The sequence below is a fragment of the Aspergillus aculeatus genome (assembly GCF_001890905.1).
Source record: "Aspergillus aculeatus ATCC 16872 unplaced genomic scaffold ASPACscaffold_11, whole genome shotgun sequence".
NCBI classification, from domain to species: Eukaryota; Fungi; Ascomycota; class Eurotiomycetes; order Eurotiales; family Aspergillaceae; genus Aspergillus; species Aspergillus aculeatus.
This window is the reverse complement of record NW_017962986.1, coordinates 1,079,263-1,095,916: the sequence shown is the minus strand read 5'-3', so window position 1 is coordinate 1,095,916 and position 16,654 is coordinate 1,079,263. Positions and strand designations below refer to the sequence as shown.

Below are 16,654 nucleotides of genomic sequence, written 5' to 3'. Positions count from 1 at the left end.
ACGCGAACAGTTCACCGATAAAAGTACTAGACTGATCTCGAAACCTCAGAACTCAAGCGCCTGGTCCAAAGCGCACCGTTCGAGTGAATCCTATGGCACTGGAAGCTCCACCAAAAGTCTTCGAACCCGTAAGCCCCAGTCCTTATTGAGAGACATATACCACTATCTCCCACATCCGCCCCGTATTTGATCCGACAACAACTGGACTCAGAACATGTCACACCATGGTAAAGGCTTGGATATCTCGTCATGATATCCGTTCCACAATGTACGTCAAGAAGAAAGATTTACCACGTGTTCATTGAATGAAATCACACGCTACGAATTATTCGGTCGTCATGGAAATGATTTGCTGTTATATCATGAGCTGGACCGCATACAGGTAATCTTCGAGTTTCTATTCCATACCATACGTGCATAGAGCAAAGTGTACAGGCAGATACATTGTTATATTGTAGATAATATTTCGAAGATAAAAAACATCGCCAAATGCTTCTAACATGTGATACCTCGATCCCTGCCGTGCACATGTGCTGTTTTATATATACAGGGAAGCTCATCTTCGAGGATGATGATGTACAATCATGGGACGTCGATCAGAACGCACATTCCGTGAAGAAAGTCACCACCTCGGTGGTGTAAATGGTGGAATACAGAGTCTCAACCTCGTCCGGCACACTGGATGGTGCGGGTGCAGCGCTGGTCATAGGGGTGACGGTGGCGGAGGATCTGGTGCTGACAATGGATGACGAGGTCGCCAAAGGGCTTCCGGATGACTGTGAAAGGGTGGCGGGAGCTGAGGAGCTCGAACGTGCTGATGTGGGCGGTAAGAGAACCGGAGCACTCGACGCAGAGGGTATGAGATGCACCGAGGTCGATGGGGTAGGAGTTGGGTTGTCAACCAGAGTCGAAGTGGGAGTGGGGGTGGGAGTGAGGGTCGAGACAATCAAGGATGTATACGCGGTAGTCGAGGTGCGCGTCAAAGTCTCCGGAACATACGAGGTCACTCGCGAGGTACAGGGATCGAAAAGAAAGAGCTCGGCGGCCAGAACACTGCTCGAGACTGGCACCAATTCCAGCGACCCAGCAAGGATCCGGCAGGTTTCGCTGTCGTCCCAGTTGATGCCCGCGCAGTTGCTGTAGTGGGTGCAGGCATCACTGCATTGGTCGATGGTGACCCACGAATAGGTCATCTTGGTGGTACTGGCACTGTAGGCGGAGGTAGTGCACGTGGCCGACCAGTAGTTTCCTGCATCATACCAGATGGTATTGGCACAACCCGTCGGAGCGACAGTACCCCAGGTGCAGGTGCTGGTGATGGAGACGCTCGGGATGGAGGTGGTGATAGTCGTTACCGCGGTGCTGGTGTAGCTCGAGGTGAGGGTCACTACTGAAGGGCTGGCTCCACTCAGCTGCAGTGCGGCGAGGAGAACCAAGGTCGAGCTCAAGAGCCGGACCATGTTGCGAAGAGACGATTGTCAGTGAGATGAAGGGATCCAACTGCCTTCAATTCCTTGCCAAAGGGGAAACCCAGGAGATCAAATAGTTCACACAGTACGAGCCAGTGTGGATACTTTTTTTCTTTCTATCGACACTCCTCCTAGTGGACTAATGAGGAGGGTAGATTTCAGCCAACCTGTCGGCTGGATTAACCGGAATTGCGCTGGCAATGAAGCCGCACCCGCAAATAGCCTCCATCTAGTCGGTTCTAGTCAGGAGAGTTGTAAGAAAACGAGAGAAACTAGCCGAGATTTGTGAAGCAATGCTTTTCCCAGGTTTTGCCAAGGGTCCAAGTACCGGTGGCAGCCATTGCAGCTGTAAGTTGGGCCCGACCGGCCATCCGTGAGTTATTTGTGATTGGGGTCCGGGTACTACGAGGCTGGATATACAGTACAATCCCCGGGTGGGGTCTTTCTTCTGTTGTACCACATTCTCTCATCACGTTTGCACCATAAGTTAATCATCGCTTGCCACGAAGTCTGGCCACGTGATGGTTCGAATACCTTCCACCAAGTCGGTAAGTTCTCCCCATCAACAACAAGATCAACAAATCGATTTCAAACCAATCTCTTCTGTCTGAAAGATAAACCCCGCGGTATTTACAGAGGTTCTCGGTTTCAAGATTCACGTACGATAAAGGCCTGTCCAGTCACCGATATACCATGATCTGCCTGTCCTACTATGCTAACCATTACGATGCTAAATACACAGATCAAATCGACTACATGGTCTTCACACGCTACGCGACCGCAACGAAAAAGTTTGTCTCGCCCTCTTTCGCCTCAACCTGGCTTTTCTTCACCAAGTCATCTCCCACCAGCAATCGCAGCTTCTCCGCTGTGGCCGGGCTATCGAGCGCCAATGCTTCCTGCACGCCATTCTGCTCACGAGCACTACGCAAGGCATCGCGGAGCGCAAACAGTACGGTCGACCCCAAAAATAGCGGCGGTTCTCCAATACCCTTGCTTGACTGGATCGACCGCAGGTGGGACCACGACACACCCTGCAAGAAACTCACATTGAACTCCTGCGGGATGTCACTGAAGCCAGGGATCTTGTACGTCCCGGGGCCTCGCGTCGCCAGCTGCCCACTGCGGCTCCACAAACTCTCCTCCATAGTGAAGAGACCTTGACCCTGCACGAACGCCCCCTCGATTTGTCCATAGTCGATGGCCGGGTTGATCGAGCGTCCAACATCCATCTTGATGTCCGTCCGCAGCACCGTGTGATCGCCCGTTAGCAGGTCCAACTCGACTTCAGTGCATGCTACACCCTGCGTGAAATAGTAGTACATTGGCTTCACAGTCGCAACATCGTAGTTTCCCCATTGATACCCGATTTTAGGCATCTTCCAGAATCCGCTGGCCGCTAAGTTGACTCGATCGCGATACGCTGCGTGCGCCATCTGCGCCATCGTCGCGTCAGGACCGAATCGCTCTCGATACGGCTTCAGCCGTTCGTTCAACTGGTCGCAGGCATCTTGAATTGCCATTCCATTCAGATCGCTGCCAGAGGACGCGGCTGTCGGTGAGGCATTGGCTGTCTGATAAGACGAGGTGTCTTGCGTAAACACACTCTCAAATGGGACTCCCAGCGCCTGCGCCGCGACTTGGGCCATCTTCGTGTACAGCCCTTGACCCATTTCTGTTCCGCCGTGGTTAAGCAGTACTGATCCATCTGTATAGATCTTGACCGATGCAGCAGCTTGGTTCAGATGCAAGGCTGTGGCGAACGATATCCCGAACTTGCTAGGGATCAAGCAGATACCCCGTTTGCGCCAGCGATGTGTGGCATTGAACCTTACGATTTGCTCTCTCCGCTCGTCATATCTGGCCTCTTTGCGCACCTGTTCTAACAGCATCGGCACATGCCAATCTTCGTCAATCTGCTGTAGGAAGGGTGTCCGCTGCCCGATAGTGTATAGATTACGTCTCCGCAGCTCATCCACGGGGATTTCTAGCCCCTCAGCAATCGCGTTCATTATCGTTTCGGTGAAGAACATGCTCTGAGGAGCACCAAACCCACGGAAGGCCGTATTGCTATGGGTATTGGTTCGACACACCCATCCCCGGATATGCACATTCGGGATCTCATAGCAATTGTCCAAATGCGTACAGCAGCGGTCCATCACCGCCCCGCTCATGTCAGTGGACCAGCCTGCATTGTTGTAACAGTCGGCAGATAACGCGATAAGCTTTCCTTCATTGGTGACACCAACCTTCCAGCGACACTGAACCGGATGTCGCTGTCCGGTAGTCATCATGTCCTCATCTCTGGGAAGCATCGCACGCACCGGTCGGCGGGCTTTCTTGGCTGCGATGGCTACCAGGCAAGCTAGCTGCACGCTTCGCGATTCTTTGCCTCCAAAAGCGCCACCCATCCGTTTGACTCGTGCGTTGATGCGGTTAGCGGGAACTCCTGTTACTTGACTGACGAAGTCTTGGGTTTCCATACTACAATAATTTTAGCATGCTCGGCGGACAATTTGCGCAATGGTGTGGGCTGGACAACATACGTGTTCTGCGTTGATGACCAGATTTCCATTCCACCGTCTTCCGTACTCGGGATCGCCATGGCAGCATTCGTCTCAAGGTAGAAATGCTCCTGTCCGCCTATCCGTGTTACCCCCGAAAAGGTTCGGTCGCATCTGCGAAATACTGCGTCCATTTCCGCCGGCGGCGCACCTTTGCGCAGTTCTTTGCCGTGTGAGAAGAAGCTCTTCGCTGCAATTGCGTCATCGATGGTGAGAATAGCCGGAAGATCTTCATACTCGACCTTTACGGCTTTCGCAGCTGCCTGGGCCTGGATAGCCGTCTCGGCATACACCATCCCGATAGGCTGGCCGTGCGACAGTACCTCATCGATCGCAAAGAAAGGTTCATCGTGCACAACTGATCCCCAAAGGTTCTTCTCGATCGGGATGCTCGTGTGATCAATGTAGCCGGTCGCTAGTCCTGGCGCAAGAGCAGGTGTCCAGTCAACGGATACAAGTTTGGCATGCGCATGTTGGGAGAGAACCAATGCTCCGAATAGTTGTCGGTGTTGGGGTGGCATATCATCGAGGTATTCTGCCTCGCCGGTGGTATGTTTGAGCCCGGAGAGGTGAGGGAGTGCCTTCCCCACCACCCGTTGCTCGTGCGGATTGATATCATCCCGGGTACCGTAAGAGATCTTGCGGTGGATCTCGTCTGTCAGATCGGAGGGAATAGGAGCGGCGAGTTGATATTCGGCGATAACTTCGTGCCAGAAGCGGAAGAAGAATGAAACAGCCAGTGTCCGGCGGTAAGTTGCCATCCCACCCGGAACGCCGAATACAAGATCAAAGTCCGCGAGAAGCGCATCCACCGTCGCATCAAGAACGGCCTGCGTTCCCCATTTCTTGCCCTTGAGGGTAGCACTAGCTCGGTGGGCAAGCACGGTGGTCGGTGCCATCCCGCCGTACGCGAGAGAAGCACTTTCAACGGTGTTGTCGCTTGCCAGGCGGACGCGGAAGGCGGCAGTCACGATGGCGATGTCATCATCTTTTCGCTTAGCTTGTTTGTATGATTTCGTGATCTCGCGACATTCCGAAGATGGCAACGGAACGCGGATTTCAGTGATTAGGCTGCCCTTTGGCAGGGCGGTCTTGCGATAACCCAGAAACATATTCTCCATGGCCAGGGCTTGCTCCTCCTCACGGGTGCGCGCAATAACTGTGGCGTTCACTGCGAGAAGTAGCGGGTTCATGTCTGAGATGGGAGAGGCCGTCGCAATGTTTCCCGCTAGTGAGGCTGCGTTGCGGATCTGTCGCCCAGCAAAGTACCGGAGCACCTTAGCCATGGCCGATAGTACTGAGCCGGAAGAACCCAGGATTGGAGCAAGGCGCTGGCATTCTTCCTCCACATCAGTGAGAGAAGCATTTCCACCAATTATCAGCTCCTTTGCACCACTGTCGTGTTCAACCAGGTTGATTTGAGCTAGCTCTTCGATGTCTCCGATAAAGATCGACACGTCGACCGCAAGGTTTTTGAAGCGAACATCAATCTGAACCTCCGAAGCACCGCCAACCAGCATGGCAGAAGGAAAGCGCGCCAAGAGATCTACAGTCTGCTGAAGGGTGACGGGACGGAGCCATATCCTCCGTTCGTCTGCATAATATAGCAACTGAGGGGTAAACTTCGCCAGACCAGGAGGGTAGATCAGCTCCGTCTGTGGCACATACGGAATGAAGTCAAATTGTGGAATTGCTGGAGTTTTCTCCTCTGGCGTGGTCAACGGAGACGAATTGGCCTTATCTGAGCTCGATGAGCATGAAAACGATGAAAGGCTATCGCGACAACATCCGCCAGGTCGCCCGCATGATTGGGCCGGAAGCACCGGCAAATCGACGGTTTCGTCTGTCTTATCCGTGGTAGTAGAAACGACAGACTCCAGGCGCGCCTGGAGGTCCTCACGAACAAATGTCTTGGCCGCTTGAAGAATTGGTTTGTATCCAGTACACCGACACAGATTTCCATCGAGATGGCCTTTCATTTCAATATCATCTTCGGAGAGCTGGAAGGTATCGGTCTGCGGGTTGTATGCGTTGCGGACGACAGCATACAGTGACATAACGATGCCGGGGGTACAGAACCCGCACCTGCAACGATTAGATCATAGCCAAACAAATGCGGAAACAGCCTTACTGGGAGCCATGGAGCTTCGCCAGACGCTCTTGCAAAGGATGCGGGTGTTCAACACTTCCTAAACCCTCGACGGTGATAACATGCTTTCCTACCACTGCAACATTCCACGGAACGGTCAGTACGAGCCATGGTTGGAGACTCAAGCTGGAGAACACCCACCTCCGACCAGCGGATACAGACAGGCATTGACTGCCCTATGGACTAGTTGTCGGCTTCGCGGATGTCGTGTCTGCAGCACCACTGTACAGGCACCACAGCCGCCCTCGCCACAGCCCAGCTTCGTTCCAGTAAGTCCATCTTGGGCTCGGATGAAGTCCAGCAGCGTCCACTGAGGATTTGGATCTCGGAGAGCGATCTGCGTCCCGTTTAGATAGAAGCTAAGAGTGGAGGTGGCATTAGAAGAGACAAGGTAGTCATAAAGAGGATGAGACGCATTCATGATTGCATCAGACTCATATTCGACAAGGGCCGACAAAATCAGGAGTGAAGCTGGGGAGGACGGAGGGGGGAGAAGAAAAGCAGTTGTTCTACACGTGATGCTGCAAGCTGCCCCCAATCAAAAGACGCAAAATACGAAGCAGGAGTGCCCAAAAGACATGGATCACCGACAGCTACCAAAGTACAGTACGTGGACGTGGGATCTACATCATCATGCATAACCCCGCTGCAAAAGGTGGGAGGGCAAGAGTGGGGGATTCTTTGACACACAAGTGGATGATAACCATCGTGGCCAGGCTAGTCAGCCAAAGATAGGGCTACGACAGCAGATTGATTAACTGACATGGGTAGCTCCATTGATGGGTTTAACTGATAGGCAATTGATAGCTATCCCTCCACCAACCCTGTCAGCACCTTCATCGCCTCATGCACCACCGTCCAGCGAACTGTGGCCAATTGCTGTGCCATTGACCGAATCAACCCACGCATATCATACTTATATCGGGGCCCCTCGTTGACTCGCTCTCCGGTCAAAGACACGAGCAGACTTGCCAGATCGAGACTCACCCGCTGCCCTCCAAATTCGTGCACTCCTCCTCCATGCACAGCCCAACAGGCCAAAGTTCCTAGGTACAAACACCACGGGAAGTGGAACGCGTCCATGGCCTCCCAATTGCCCTGACGGCCGGAAACAGCCTCCCGAACCATCCACGCCGCCTGTTTCGCCGCTTGCATCGCAGACTCCGAGCGCACCCAGTGGCTCAACGCCCGAGCCGACCGGTCGCGATCAGTCTGCGTGACCGTCCGACCAAGAATACTAGTCGCGCCCGCGCCGATCTGGAGATCCAGCACTTCCGCCTGAAGCGCTAGTTGCGCTGCGCGATACAGCACCAGCGCCGCGCTGTGGAAGACTCCCGCGCTGTCCGACGACCCGAGTTGACTCTCGCCCAGCTTCATCGCCAGCCCGTGCGCATCAAAATCTGCCTTCCATAACTCGTACGAACGGCCCATGCGACGGGTCCAGCTTCCCACGCGATCCGGATCCTCGCCGCGCAGGGTCGTTTGATCCCGACGTTTGAGATCCGCCGACACGGACATCAGGCCGTGCAGAACCACCAGTCGCGCGAGCGGGTTCAATTGTCGCGGTCGCGGAACCGCGGCGGGCGTGATATAGCCTTTCAAGACGGTCAGAAACAGGGGCTCGGATTCGGGGCTCGAGGCAAAGCTTCTAGCCCAGGCGTCTGCGGTCGGAGCGTTCCAGAGCGCCGACGCGCAGGGTAAAGCGGCACGGATCTCGAAAGCGGACATGCAAAGTGATTGCGAGAAGAGAACCGCATGCTGCACATCCCACATGAAGCAGTGCATGGCTAGTCGCTTCCGCTGCTCCGCCTCCATGGCTTGGTGCCAGCTGTTCGCGAGGTCCTCGTCGGATAACGCGGGGGACGCGGTCGAGCGGATCGTGCAACAGGTGCTGCGCCGAATGAGCTTAATCAGCACGCAGTGGAAGAGCTGCGCTCGTTCGCGTTGCCTGGGGCCTGCCCGCATTTTGCCGAAGCAGTCGATCAACAACATCGCTTGCAGAGTCCATAAGGGCGGTTGTGGTGAGAAATCGAGATGGCAGAAGAGCTGCGGTCGCAAGAAATCATGGATCCCCACGGCCAGCTGGTGAGCCTCGCGGCTGCTGTAGGTGGCACCCATCGAGAGGATCGCGCCCAGGAGAATGGGGTCAACTGTGTTGGGATCGAAGGTGGGCGCGTGGATCAGTGGATAGGTCGCATTGAACCGCGTGAAGAAGAGATCGCAGTACTGCTGGAGCGCTGACAGAGAGAGCAGGGCCGAGTCGAGGGGCGTGGGTTTGCCATCCAATCCCGACGGTGGATTACGAGCCACCAAGTCGAGTAGACCTTGACGAGCCTCATCTGAGAGACATGGGAGCTGAGGTGCTGGAGGGTTGTCTGTGGTTGTGTCCAGTCCACACAGCCAGTCAAGGGAGGTATCCGGGCTGCGCTCGACAAACGAGGCTGCCTGCAGCAGAACGGCAGATGGATCGGGGTCTGGAACGGTCCAGGCCAGCAAGTCTGGTTCTAACGGTATATCGAGGGGAGGGAAAGCGTCGTTCAGAGAAGCCACGTCAAACAGCCAGTTGTAGTTGTTCGTCGCGGCAAACGGCATGTTAAAATCGGTCGCTGTTTGATCTTAGCATTGACTTTTGCACGGCGGGAGAGGAGTTCATACCTGTATCGAGGTTGAAGAAATCCTCGATCGATCCTTGGTCAAAGCTCCAAGATCCATCGGCTGCATCGAACTGTCCCGGTATAGGCTCAACGTACGGCTCGAAGGGTCCATTGGGAAGCATGGGCGCTAGCAGCGGATCTGTATCTTCCAAGGACAGCGTCGTCGGATCACTCGTCGAGCGAGGCGGTGATACGGGCGCCCCGGGGATTGGGTCCGACTCGTGAGAGCTGGTAACAGACAATGCACACGAGGAGGCCGATGACAGCTCCATCGAAGCGACTGACTCCGAAGCAGAGCACTCGGGCATATGGTTTCTAAGAGCGCTGCCCCGAGACTGTCGTTTCGGCGGGCGGACAACGATATTACCATTATCAGCCCGGCGCGTCCTCTTGCGCGTCTCCAGCACTCCCAGCCCTGGTCCTCCAGCTTCTTCATCCCGCTTGGCATGGCGTAGGAGATGGCGACTGAGAAGATCCGGGCGATGAAAATGCACCGAGCATCGCTCGCAGACGTAGCCCTGGCGGGCTTGCTCGTGGTTCAGAGCATGGCGTCGCAGATGTTCAGCACGCGTGAAACTCTTGCCGCAGTCGGGCCAGTGGCAGACGTGGGACTTCATGAGGGGCCATTATCAGCCGGAAGAAAAACAGACACAAAGAAGGCGTGACCAACTCGCCGCCCGCCCCCCAACTCTGAGAAGATTAAATACCTAGCGAGGTCGTATGCATGGGTGCATGCATGCACGATGGCGCATTGATAAGCGGGGAAGAGAGGGGGTGGCGCTACGCGAATGACAGCCAGCGGATCCTCCCTCCTTATCAGCATAGATACGGAGAGACAGGCTTTGATATCAAGTTCGATAATCAAGTTGACTACCAAGGCTACTTTATCTACCGCCAGCCTATAGGAAATAGCGCCATTCTGGACTCCGCTCCCCTTCGGCCAAATGCCGAGTCTCCACGGCCTCTGCTCGCCGTCGCACGCCTTGGCTTCGGTCCCGTCGCCGATTCTCAAGTCTGAAATACACGCTTAATGCAGTTATCACCACGATGGCCACCCCATTACAGCAACATGTCGCTACGAGAGTAGGAATGTATCTATCACAATTAGCCTGGTGTTGCTCAAGATTGAGAGCGGACGTACTTGGGTGCATATTCCGTGCGGAAGGTTGCTGCACTCAGCACGCCGGCCAGATTTCCCAACCCAACCAAGAAGCCTGTATTGGCCGCGCGGGAGCTTTCGTGCACGTTATTGTTGTTGTGCCAGGCGTGGACCAGACACGAAGGGATGTACGCCCCCGCTGCCATAAGGAAGCAGGCAAAGTACGCCACACCTTTGTTGTTCAGCACGTCGATGGTCGCCAGAATGATCATTCCAATCAACGACAGGAACAATGAGAAGACCGTGTGGAATCCTCGCTCACGGAAGTAATCGGATGACCATGCGACGCAGAGAAGCACGACGGCGCCTACTAGATTTGGAGCGACAGTCCAGAGGTTGGTTTTGACTGTCGAATAGCCAAGACGTCCGACGATCTGGACGGTCAGTAGTCTTTCTCGGAGGTATGTGAGTGTAACTTACCAAGGGAAAGAAGTTCATGGCTGTCGCATACGCTACTGGATACGTGAAGGAGATCACACACCAGACCAGAAATTTCCAGTCAGAGAACATCTGGAACGCAGTCTTGAGATTCAAACCCGTCTCAACCTCAGCCGAGGTGTCGCGCAGGATTCGGGCAGTTGCAGCCGCTCGTTCTCGCTCTGACAAAAACCAGGCTTTTTGAGGTCCGTCAGGAAGCCAGAAGAACGAGACAATACCGGTCAAGAAAGTCATGCTGCCTTCGATGATGAACAGCCACTGCCACCCTTTCACGGCGGGGTCGTTGATCTGAAACACCCCGAACGAGATGAGGCCGCTGAATGCCGAAGCAAGGACGGCAAAGCACTGTATGATGGCCAGACGGAAACCCATCTGGTCGCGGGTGTAGAACAGAGTTAGGTAGAAGGTTGCACCGGCGAAGAAGCCTGCTTCAAAGACACTGAAACGATCAGCACCTAGACCTGCATGTTCGGGCCAGTCGCTTACCCCAAGATCATCCGCACCGCGATCATGCTGCCGAAGCTCTTCACGGCACATTGACACAGAGCTAGAACCCCCCATACGACGGTCACTTTCGGGGTCAGCTTCAATCTGGATCGTACCAGGGAAAGAACCTACTAAACGACAGCGTAATGCGACCGGAGTAGCGCTTGAGGAGAAGATTCCATGGCAGGTCGAAAAGCCCAAAGGGAATGTAGAAGAGGAGCACGAGCAGCGAATAGTCATTGCCCTTGAGATGGATATCCTCGTCGAGTCCGTCGGTCTTGGCATTGGCCAGGTTGCTCTGCTGCGGTCAACATCCCCTCTTGTTTGACATGAGGGTTGGCCTTACCCGATCCATGCAATCGAAGAAGTACATCTATCAAGTTCAGTATCTGGCAGTTTGGTATGATGGGGTGCATGCTCACCAGACATAGCAAGGGAAGCACGAATAAGTCCACCTTCCGCACTGCAACCGGTTAGGGCTGGTCTTGCAGCGCAGCGCTCGACATACCAACTGATCTCTCGGCTTCATGGTCAATATAGACCTCATTCTCGCCGGGCTTCATCTCGGACTCTGATGGTAGAGGCGCACCCTTCTCGGCCTTGTCGATGAATGACATGATGCTAGCAATGGGAGTAACACCACGCCCCCTTGCGAGGGCTGTGACGAGGCGGCGAGGTGATATATCCAATACTGGTATCTCCCTTGCATCTGTGGTGTAACCCACCCTGCCTATCGATATCCTTTCTGATAATCGACTATTCCCATTTCGACTTTCCCCGCATCCATGTTATCAGTCTTATCGTGAGGGCTGGTCCGGCCTCGTCAATCCCCATTCTTCGCCGTCCCCCACTCTTGTCCGCTGCTGAACTGCTCGCGTCGAACCCCTCGGTATTCGTTCCGAGTATCATTCACGATAGTGACCCCTCAATGAGCGATAAAGCCCGCGATAAAGGATATATTCACTGGACAATGGCAATCGACCCCTCACTCATCCAAGCTCGTGTTTTCCAGCTCAGTCAGCAAGATGTCTCCCAGCGCCCCTCCAATTCTTGATTTCTCCGTGTTCTACGGCGGCGATAGCGCTGCAAAGGCACAGCTCGTCGAACAAATCCGCGAATGCTGTCTGTACAACGGCTTCTTCCAGATCACGGGTCACCGCGTACCGCGCGAGCTCCAGCAGCGCGTCATGGCCTGCACGAAACGATTCTTTGATCTGCCCCTCGAGGAGAAGGTTCTGGTTGACAAGAGTACGTGCGCCCACTGATCACAGCTTATTTGTTTCCCGCGCTAATGCAAAGTTTCGGTAGATCACAACACTTGGAATCGTGGCTACGAATTGCTCCGATCGCAGATGCTCGAAGTCGGCACCGGGCCCGAATTGAAGGAGGGATACTACGTGGGCGAGGAGATCTCCCAGGACCATCCCTATTTCGTGCAGAAGAAGCTCAACAGCGGTCCCAACCAGTGGCCGCCCACCGTCCCGGACAAAGAGGAGTTCGAGCGCACGACCATGGAATACTACCACGCGGTGTTTGATCTGGCCAAGGACGTGCTGGGCGCATTGGCGCTGACGCTCGACGTGTCGGAAGACTACTTTGATCCCTTGACCGATGGGGCGGTCGCCACGATGCGATATTTGCACTACCCGGCCCAGCCGAAGGACGCGGACGAGAAGCTGAACCGGGGGATTGGCGCACACACCGACTTTGGTTGTATTACACTCTTGCTGCAGGACGAGGTGGACGGGCTGCAAGTCTTGGACGCGCCGACCGGCGAATGGCTGGATGTAAGTCTCTTGCCTGGAAGTCTTGCCAGCGGTTTGAGGAGATACTAACGGGAGAAGGTCGAGCCCGTGCCCGGAGCCTACGTCGTCAACCTGGGTAACCTGTTCATGCGCATGGCCAACGATCAGTACACATCCAACATCCACCGGGTAATCAACAAGTCCGGTAAGGAGCGGTACAGCATCCCGTTCTTCTTCAGCGGGAACCCGGATTACCTGTGCGAGTGTCTGCCCAACTGCCGGCAGCCGGGCGAGGACCCCAAGTACCCGCCGATCACGGTCGAGGAGATGGTGACGGCGTCATACAAGGAGAGTTACGGGCGAGCGGAGAAGTACAAGCAGGAGATGAAGGCGAAGATGGAGGTCGTGGCGCCGGTGGCGGCTGTCGGGGCGTAGTTCAGGCCTAGATCTAGTTGTACATATGAGCCTTTATCAAATCATCCAGTTCAACCCATGTCGCTTTACAGTGCTCTTCCATCCAGATTCCTACTTGCATTGTTCTTGCCACAGCTCGAGGCACCTGCGTCCCATCCTACCAATCAGATGGAGGAATGGTTCATAGCGGGAGGTGCTATACTGCCTTCAGAAGTGGAGGCTTGATATCGGACCCCCCACCCTTGGATGTTGTCGATAAGATTCCCGTGGCTCTTACTGCGTAATGCGGAGGTGGTCCATGCACCGCCAGCCCTAACCCAGCTCGTACAGTATTTGAGAGAGTACAGGACAGTCGTCGACGCTCCAAGACGTGATACGTGATCATACGGTCGTTTATCCCGAGACGTCTGAAGACAGCATCATGGACGACGTCCAACGAACCCCTCCCGAGAACGAGAGCCAAAGCATCAAGCCAGAGAAAGACACTGCAGACGTGATCCGAGAGACTCGCCATGAGAATGACAACCACAGTGTCGAGGCCGAGACGAAAGGCGTGATCTTCGACGACCCCGACGTGCAGCAGTTCTACGGCACGTCCACGACGGAGGCGTACCGCCTGAAGTCCGAACTCGTCGGGCGATGCATGGAGGAGATAGGGATGGGGCGGTACGCTGCCTCCTCGTTCATCCTCAGACGGACACTAACGTACACAGCTTCCAATGGAAACTCTTCGTCGTCACTGGATTTGGATGGATAGTGGATAATGTACGTCTTCTTTAGGTGCATCATCCTGAACAAACTGACCAGCCAGTTAGTTCGCATCCCAAGGCATCAGCGCCGTGCAGCCACCCATCGAGCTCGAATTCCCCGGTATCGTGCAGGTCAGCTACAGCTCCGTCGCCTACTACATCGGCCTGATCCTGGGGGCATCCTTCTGGGGTATCTCCAGCGATCTCATCGGCCGTAAGCCCGCATTCAACTGCACGTTGCTCATCGCGGGGATCTTCCTGTGTGGTGCAGCGGGGACGATGAACTTCGTGGGGTTCAGCGCGATGTGGGCGATGGTGGGCACGGCGGCCGGGGGGAATGTGCCGGTGGATAGTATGATATTTCTGGAGTTTGTGCCGGGGAGGTGAGTTTCCTTCTGGAGTTGGTCGTGGTGCGATGTATGCTGTACTAACTGGATAGTCATCAATGGCTGCTGACTGCGCTCTCTGCGTGGTGGAATCTGGGCCAGCTGATAGTCTCGCTGGTGGCGTGGGTGTTTCTGGCGAATTTCAGCTGTGCGGCGGATTCGACGCCGGAAACGTGTCGTCGGGGGGATAATATGGGGTGGTGAGTTCCTGCCCAAGATAGAGAGAGAGCTGGGGAGGGGGGTAATGCTAACGCCGTATCAACGCAGGAGGTACACCCTGATAACCCTGGGCAGTCTCTCGCTCGCCTTCACCCTCATCCGCACCTTCGTCTTTAAACTCCCCGAAACACCCCGATACCTCCTCTCCAAGGGCCGCGACCAAGCCGCCGTGGACGCCGTCAACCACGTCGCAAAGGAGAACGGCAAGCCGCCCCCGTTGACCCTGAGCATGCTGCAGGACATCGACGCCCGACTGGGCATCCCGTCCACGACGTCGTCCGCCCTCTCGACGACCGAGATCCTCCGCGAGAACATGAAAGACTTCAAGGGCGAGCATTATCGCGCGCTCTTCGCCACCAAACCATTGACCAGACACACTGTGCTCATCTGGGGGATATGGTTGACCATCGGTTCGTTTGCCCTTACCATCAAGTCACACCCTCGAACCACCCCCCCAAAAAAACCATACTAATACCTCAGAAAAAGGAATCGCCTACCCCCTCTACTTCAACTTCCTCCCCTCCTACCTGGCCACGAAATTCACCTCATCGGCTAGCCTAACAACCACCTACCGCAACTACTGCATCGAATCCGCCGTCGGCGTCGTCGGGCCCCTGTCCGCGGCATACCTGGTCACCACGATCTTCGGCCGACGATGGATGATGGGCCTCTCGTCCATCATCACGGGGGTGTTCCTGTTCGCCTACGTGGGCGTCAGCAACCCCACTTCCTCGTTGGCGTTCGCGTGCGTCACGGGCATGTTGGGGAATTTTGGTAGGCCTGCTTTTCCTTTCTAGCCCCGAACTTGATCCAGCTTATCCCAGCTTAACCCAAGCACCCACGTGTAATCTTCATGCTCATGATGGGTGTATGCAGAGTATGCAATCATGTACGCCTTCACCCCGGAATCCTTCCCTGCGCCGCACCGCGGCACCGGCACCGGCACGGCGGCAAGCCTGCTGCGGTTCGGCGGGCTGTGCGCCAGCCTCATCGCCTCGCAGACGGGCTTCACCACCGCGCCCATCTATGCCTCGGCGGCGCTGTGGGTGGTGGTCGGGGTCGTGTGTTGGGGCTTGCCGTTTGAGACGGCGGGGCATGGGTCTATTTAGTTTGCCTTTGTTGCTTATAGATTATAGATGGGACAGGGGGGGAGATGTGGGGAACGGAGGGAGAAACGGAAAAGGGGAAGGGGAAGGGGAAGGGGGAGGGGTTCTCTGGGTTATGCTGATGAGCTTGTGTTGTGATTTATGTGTATAACTGTCCCTAGTGGGTTTTAAGTGGGGCGAGAGATGGACTGGGAATGTTTGGTCTGTTTGGTGAGAATCGCCTAGGCGGAGGTGCTCTGCGAAGCGCAAGATGGAACCCGTGACTTTACCAGGGCCTCAGGTCGTGGGAGCGTGATGCGCGCTGATTGGCTGCTTTCTGCTCTATATTTAGTGACTTGGTTGGCTCCTTAATAATGCCACGTGACTTTGACTTTTCTGCTCAGTATCAGGGAAGGCCCCGCTGCATATTCAGGTTGTAGGTCTGGCTCAATACATTAGGGGTTTATCTGCTCTAAGAAAGTGCCTTGAAGGGTGTTTAGCAAGGTGTTAAATGTGCTAGACGCAGCGAGATAGACGTGGAAGCAGATGGATGCATTTCTTGTTTTCTTATGTGTGGGGGAGGTTGAGTATCTGGAGAGTGTCACGAGAGATTGACGGGAAAAGTGCTCCGAAAGTCATATGAAGAGTAGTTAAAATGGCTCTATTGAGATATTAAGGAGCGCCCAATGAGTGCTTAAAGCGTGTTCAAACAAGTCGCTCAAAACAGTGCTTAAGAAGGTGCAAGTACGGGCCTTGGTGCAGTGGTACACTGGGCCTGCTGGGACTTCCATGTCAGCTGTAGACAGACCCTCGTTAAAACTTTATGCTGGCACGTTGACTCTTGATTTGCCGAGTTCTGATATCTAAAATCAATTGGTCAGAAAGAGAGCTACTCTGTTTATAAAAGTGCGCTGTTTGATCAAGATCAACCAACGACACCGTTCTCTGTATATGTCTGGACATATATGGTGATTGGTCCTCCTGAAGAATAGTCAGTAGGTTAGTGTCACTAACAAAAACCAGGCCGACTGAGTCAAACCAAGTGAAAGACCACATTCCTCTTGCACGCACTCCCCAGGCACGGTTGCATCCGATGGAGCGGATGGAGCAGGAAGAATATCGAAATTTTCTGGTCGC

General features: G+C 54.8%; 5 protein-coding genes across 5 annotated transcripts; 1 reads left to right on the top strand and 4 right to left on the bottom strand.

Annotated features, from left to right (window-relative positions):
• Window positions 1-596: 596 nt before the first annotated feature.
• On the bottom strand, window positions 597-1,460 carry ASPACDRAFT_1889703 (uncharacterized protein; the record flags this gene model as incomplete). Its single annotated transcript, XM_020198542.1, has 1 exon — window positions 597-1,460. The coding sequence occupies one exon, from the start codon at window positions 1,458-1,460 to the stop codon at window positions 597-599; it is 864 nt and encodes a 287-aa protein (XP_020054881.1).
• Window positions 1,461-2,189: 729 nt separating this feature from the next.
• On the bottom strand, window positions 2,190-6,608 carry ASPACDRAFT_1872036 (uncharacterized protein). The gene is made up of 4 exons (XM_020197990.1): window positions 6,324-6,608; window positions 6,165-6,258; window positions 3,983-6,118; window positions 2,190-3,953 (listed from the first exon to the last, which is right to left on the bottom strand). Exons 1-4 carry the CDS (start codon window positions 6,601-6,603, stop codon window positions 2,240-2,242), a joined length of 4,224 nt encoding a protein of 1,407 aa, XP_020054880.1. The 5' UTR covers window positions 6,604-6,608; the 3' UTR covers window positions 2,190-2,239.
• A 381-nt stretch (window positions 6,609-6,989) lies between these two features.
• Window positions 6,990-9,453, bottom strand: ASPACDRAFT_45053 (C2H2 finger domain transcription factor; the record flags this gene model as incomplete). Its single annotated transcript, XM_020201535.1, has 2 exons — window positions 6,990-8,788; window positions 8,838-9,453. The coding sequence occupies 2 exons, from the start codon at window positions 9,451-9,453 to the stop codon at window positions 6,990-6,992; spliced, it is 2,415 nt and encodes an 804-aa protein (XP_020054879.1).
• Window positions 9,454-9,691: 238 nt separating this feature from the next.
• On the bottom strand, window positions 9,692-11,797 carry ASPACDRAFT_1872033 (uncharacterized protein). Its single transcript, XM_020197989.1, has 8 exons — window positions 11,428-11,797; window positions 11,342-11,382; window positions 11,266-11,292; window positions 11,052-11,217; window positions 10,920-11,004; window positions 10,416-10,872; window positions 9,978-10,369; window positions 9,692-9,931 (listed from the first exon to the last, which is right to left on the bottom strand). Exons 1-8 carry the CDS (start codon window positions 11,534-11,536, stop codon window positions 9,736-9,738), a joined length of 1,473 nt encoding a protein of 490 aa, XP_020054878.1. The 5' UTR covers window positions 11,537-11,797; the 3' UTR covers window positions 9,692-9,735.
• Window positions 11,798-11,944: 147 nt separating this feature from the next.
• ASPACDRAFT_53379 (uncharacterized protein) lies at window positions 11,945-15,541 on the top strand (the record flags this gene model as incomplete). Its single annotated transcript, XM_020202741.1, has 11 exons — window positions 11,945-12,167; window positions 12,228-12,706; window positions 12,764-13,066; window positions 13,431-13,542; window positions 13,630-13,744; window positions 13,792-13,843; window positions 13,894-14,210; window positions 14,267-14,413; window positions 14,481-14,842; window positions 14,919-15,206; window positions 15,309-15,541. The coding sequence occupies 11 exons, from the start codon at window positions 11,945-11,947 to the stop codon at window positions 15,539-15,541; spliced, it is 2,631 nt and encodes an 876-aa protein (XP_020054877.1).
• Between the last annotated feature and the right edge of the window lie 1,113 nt (window positions 15,542-16,654).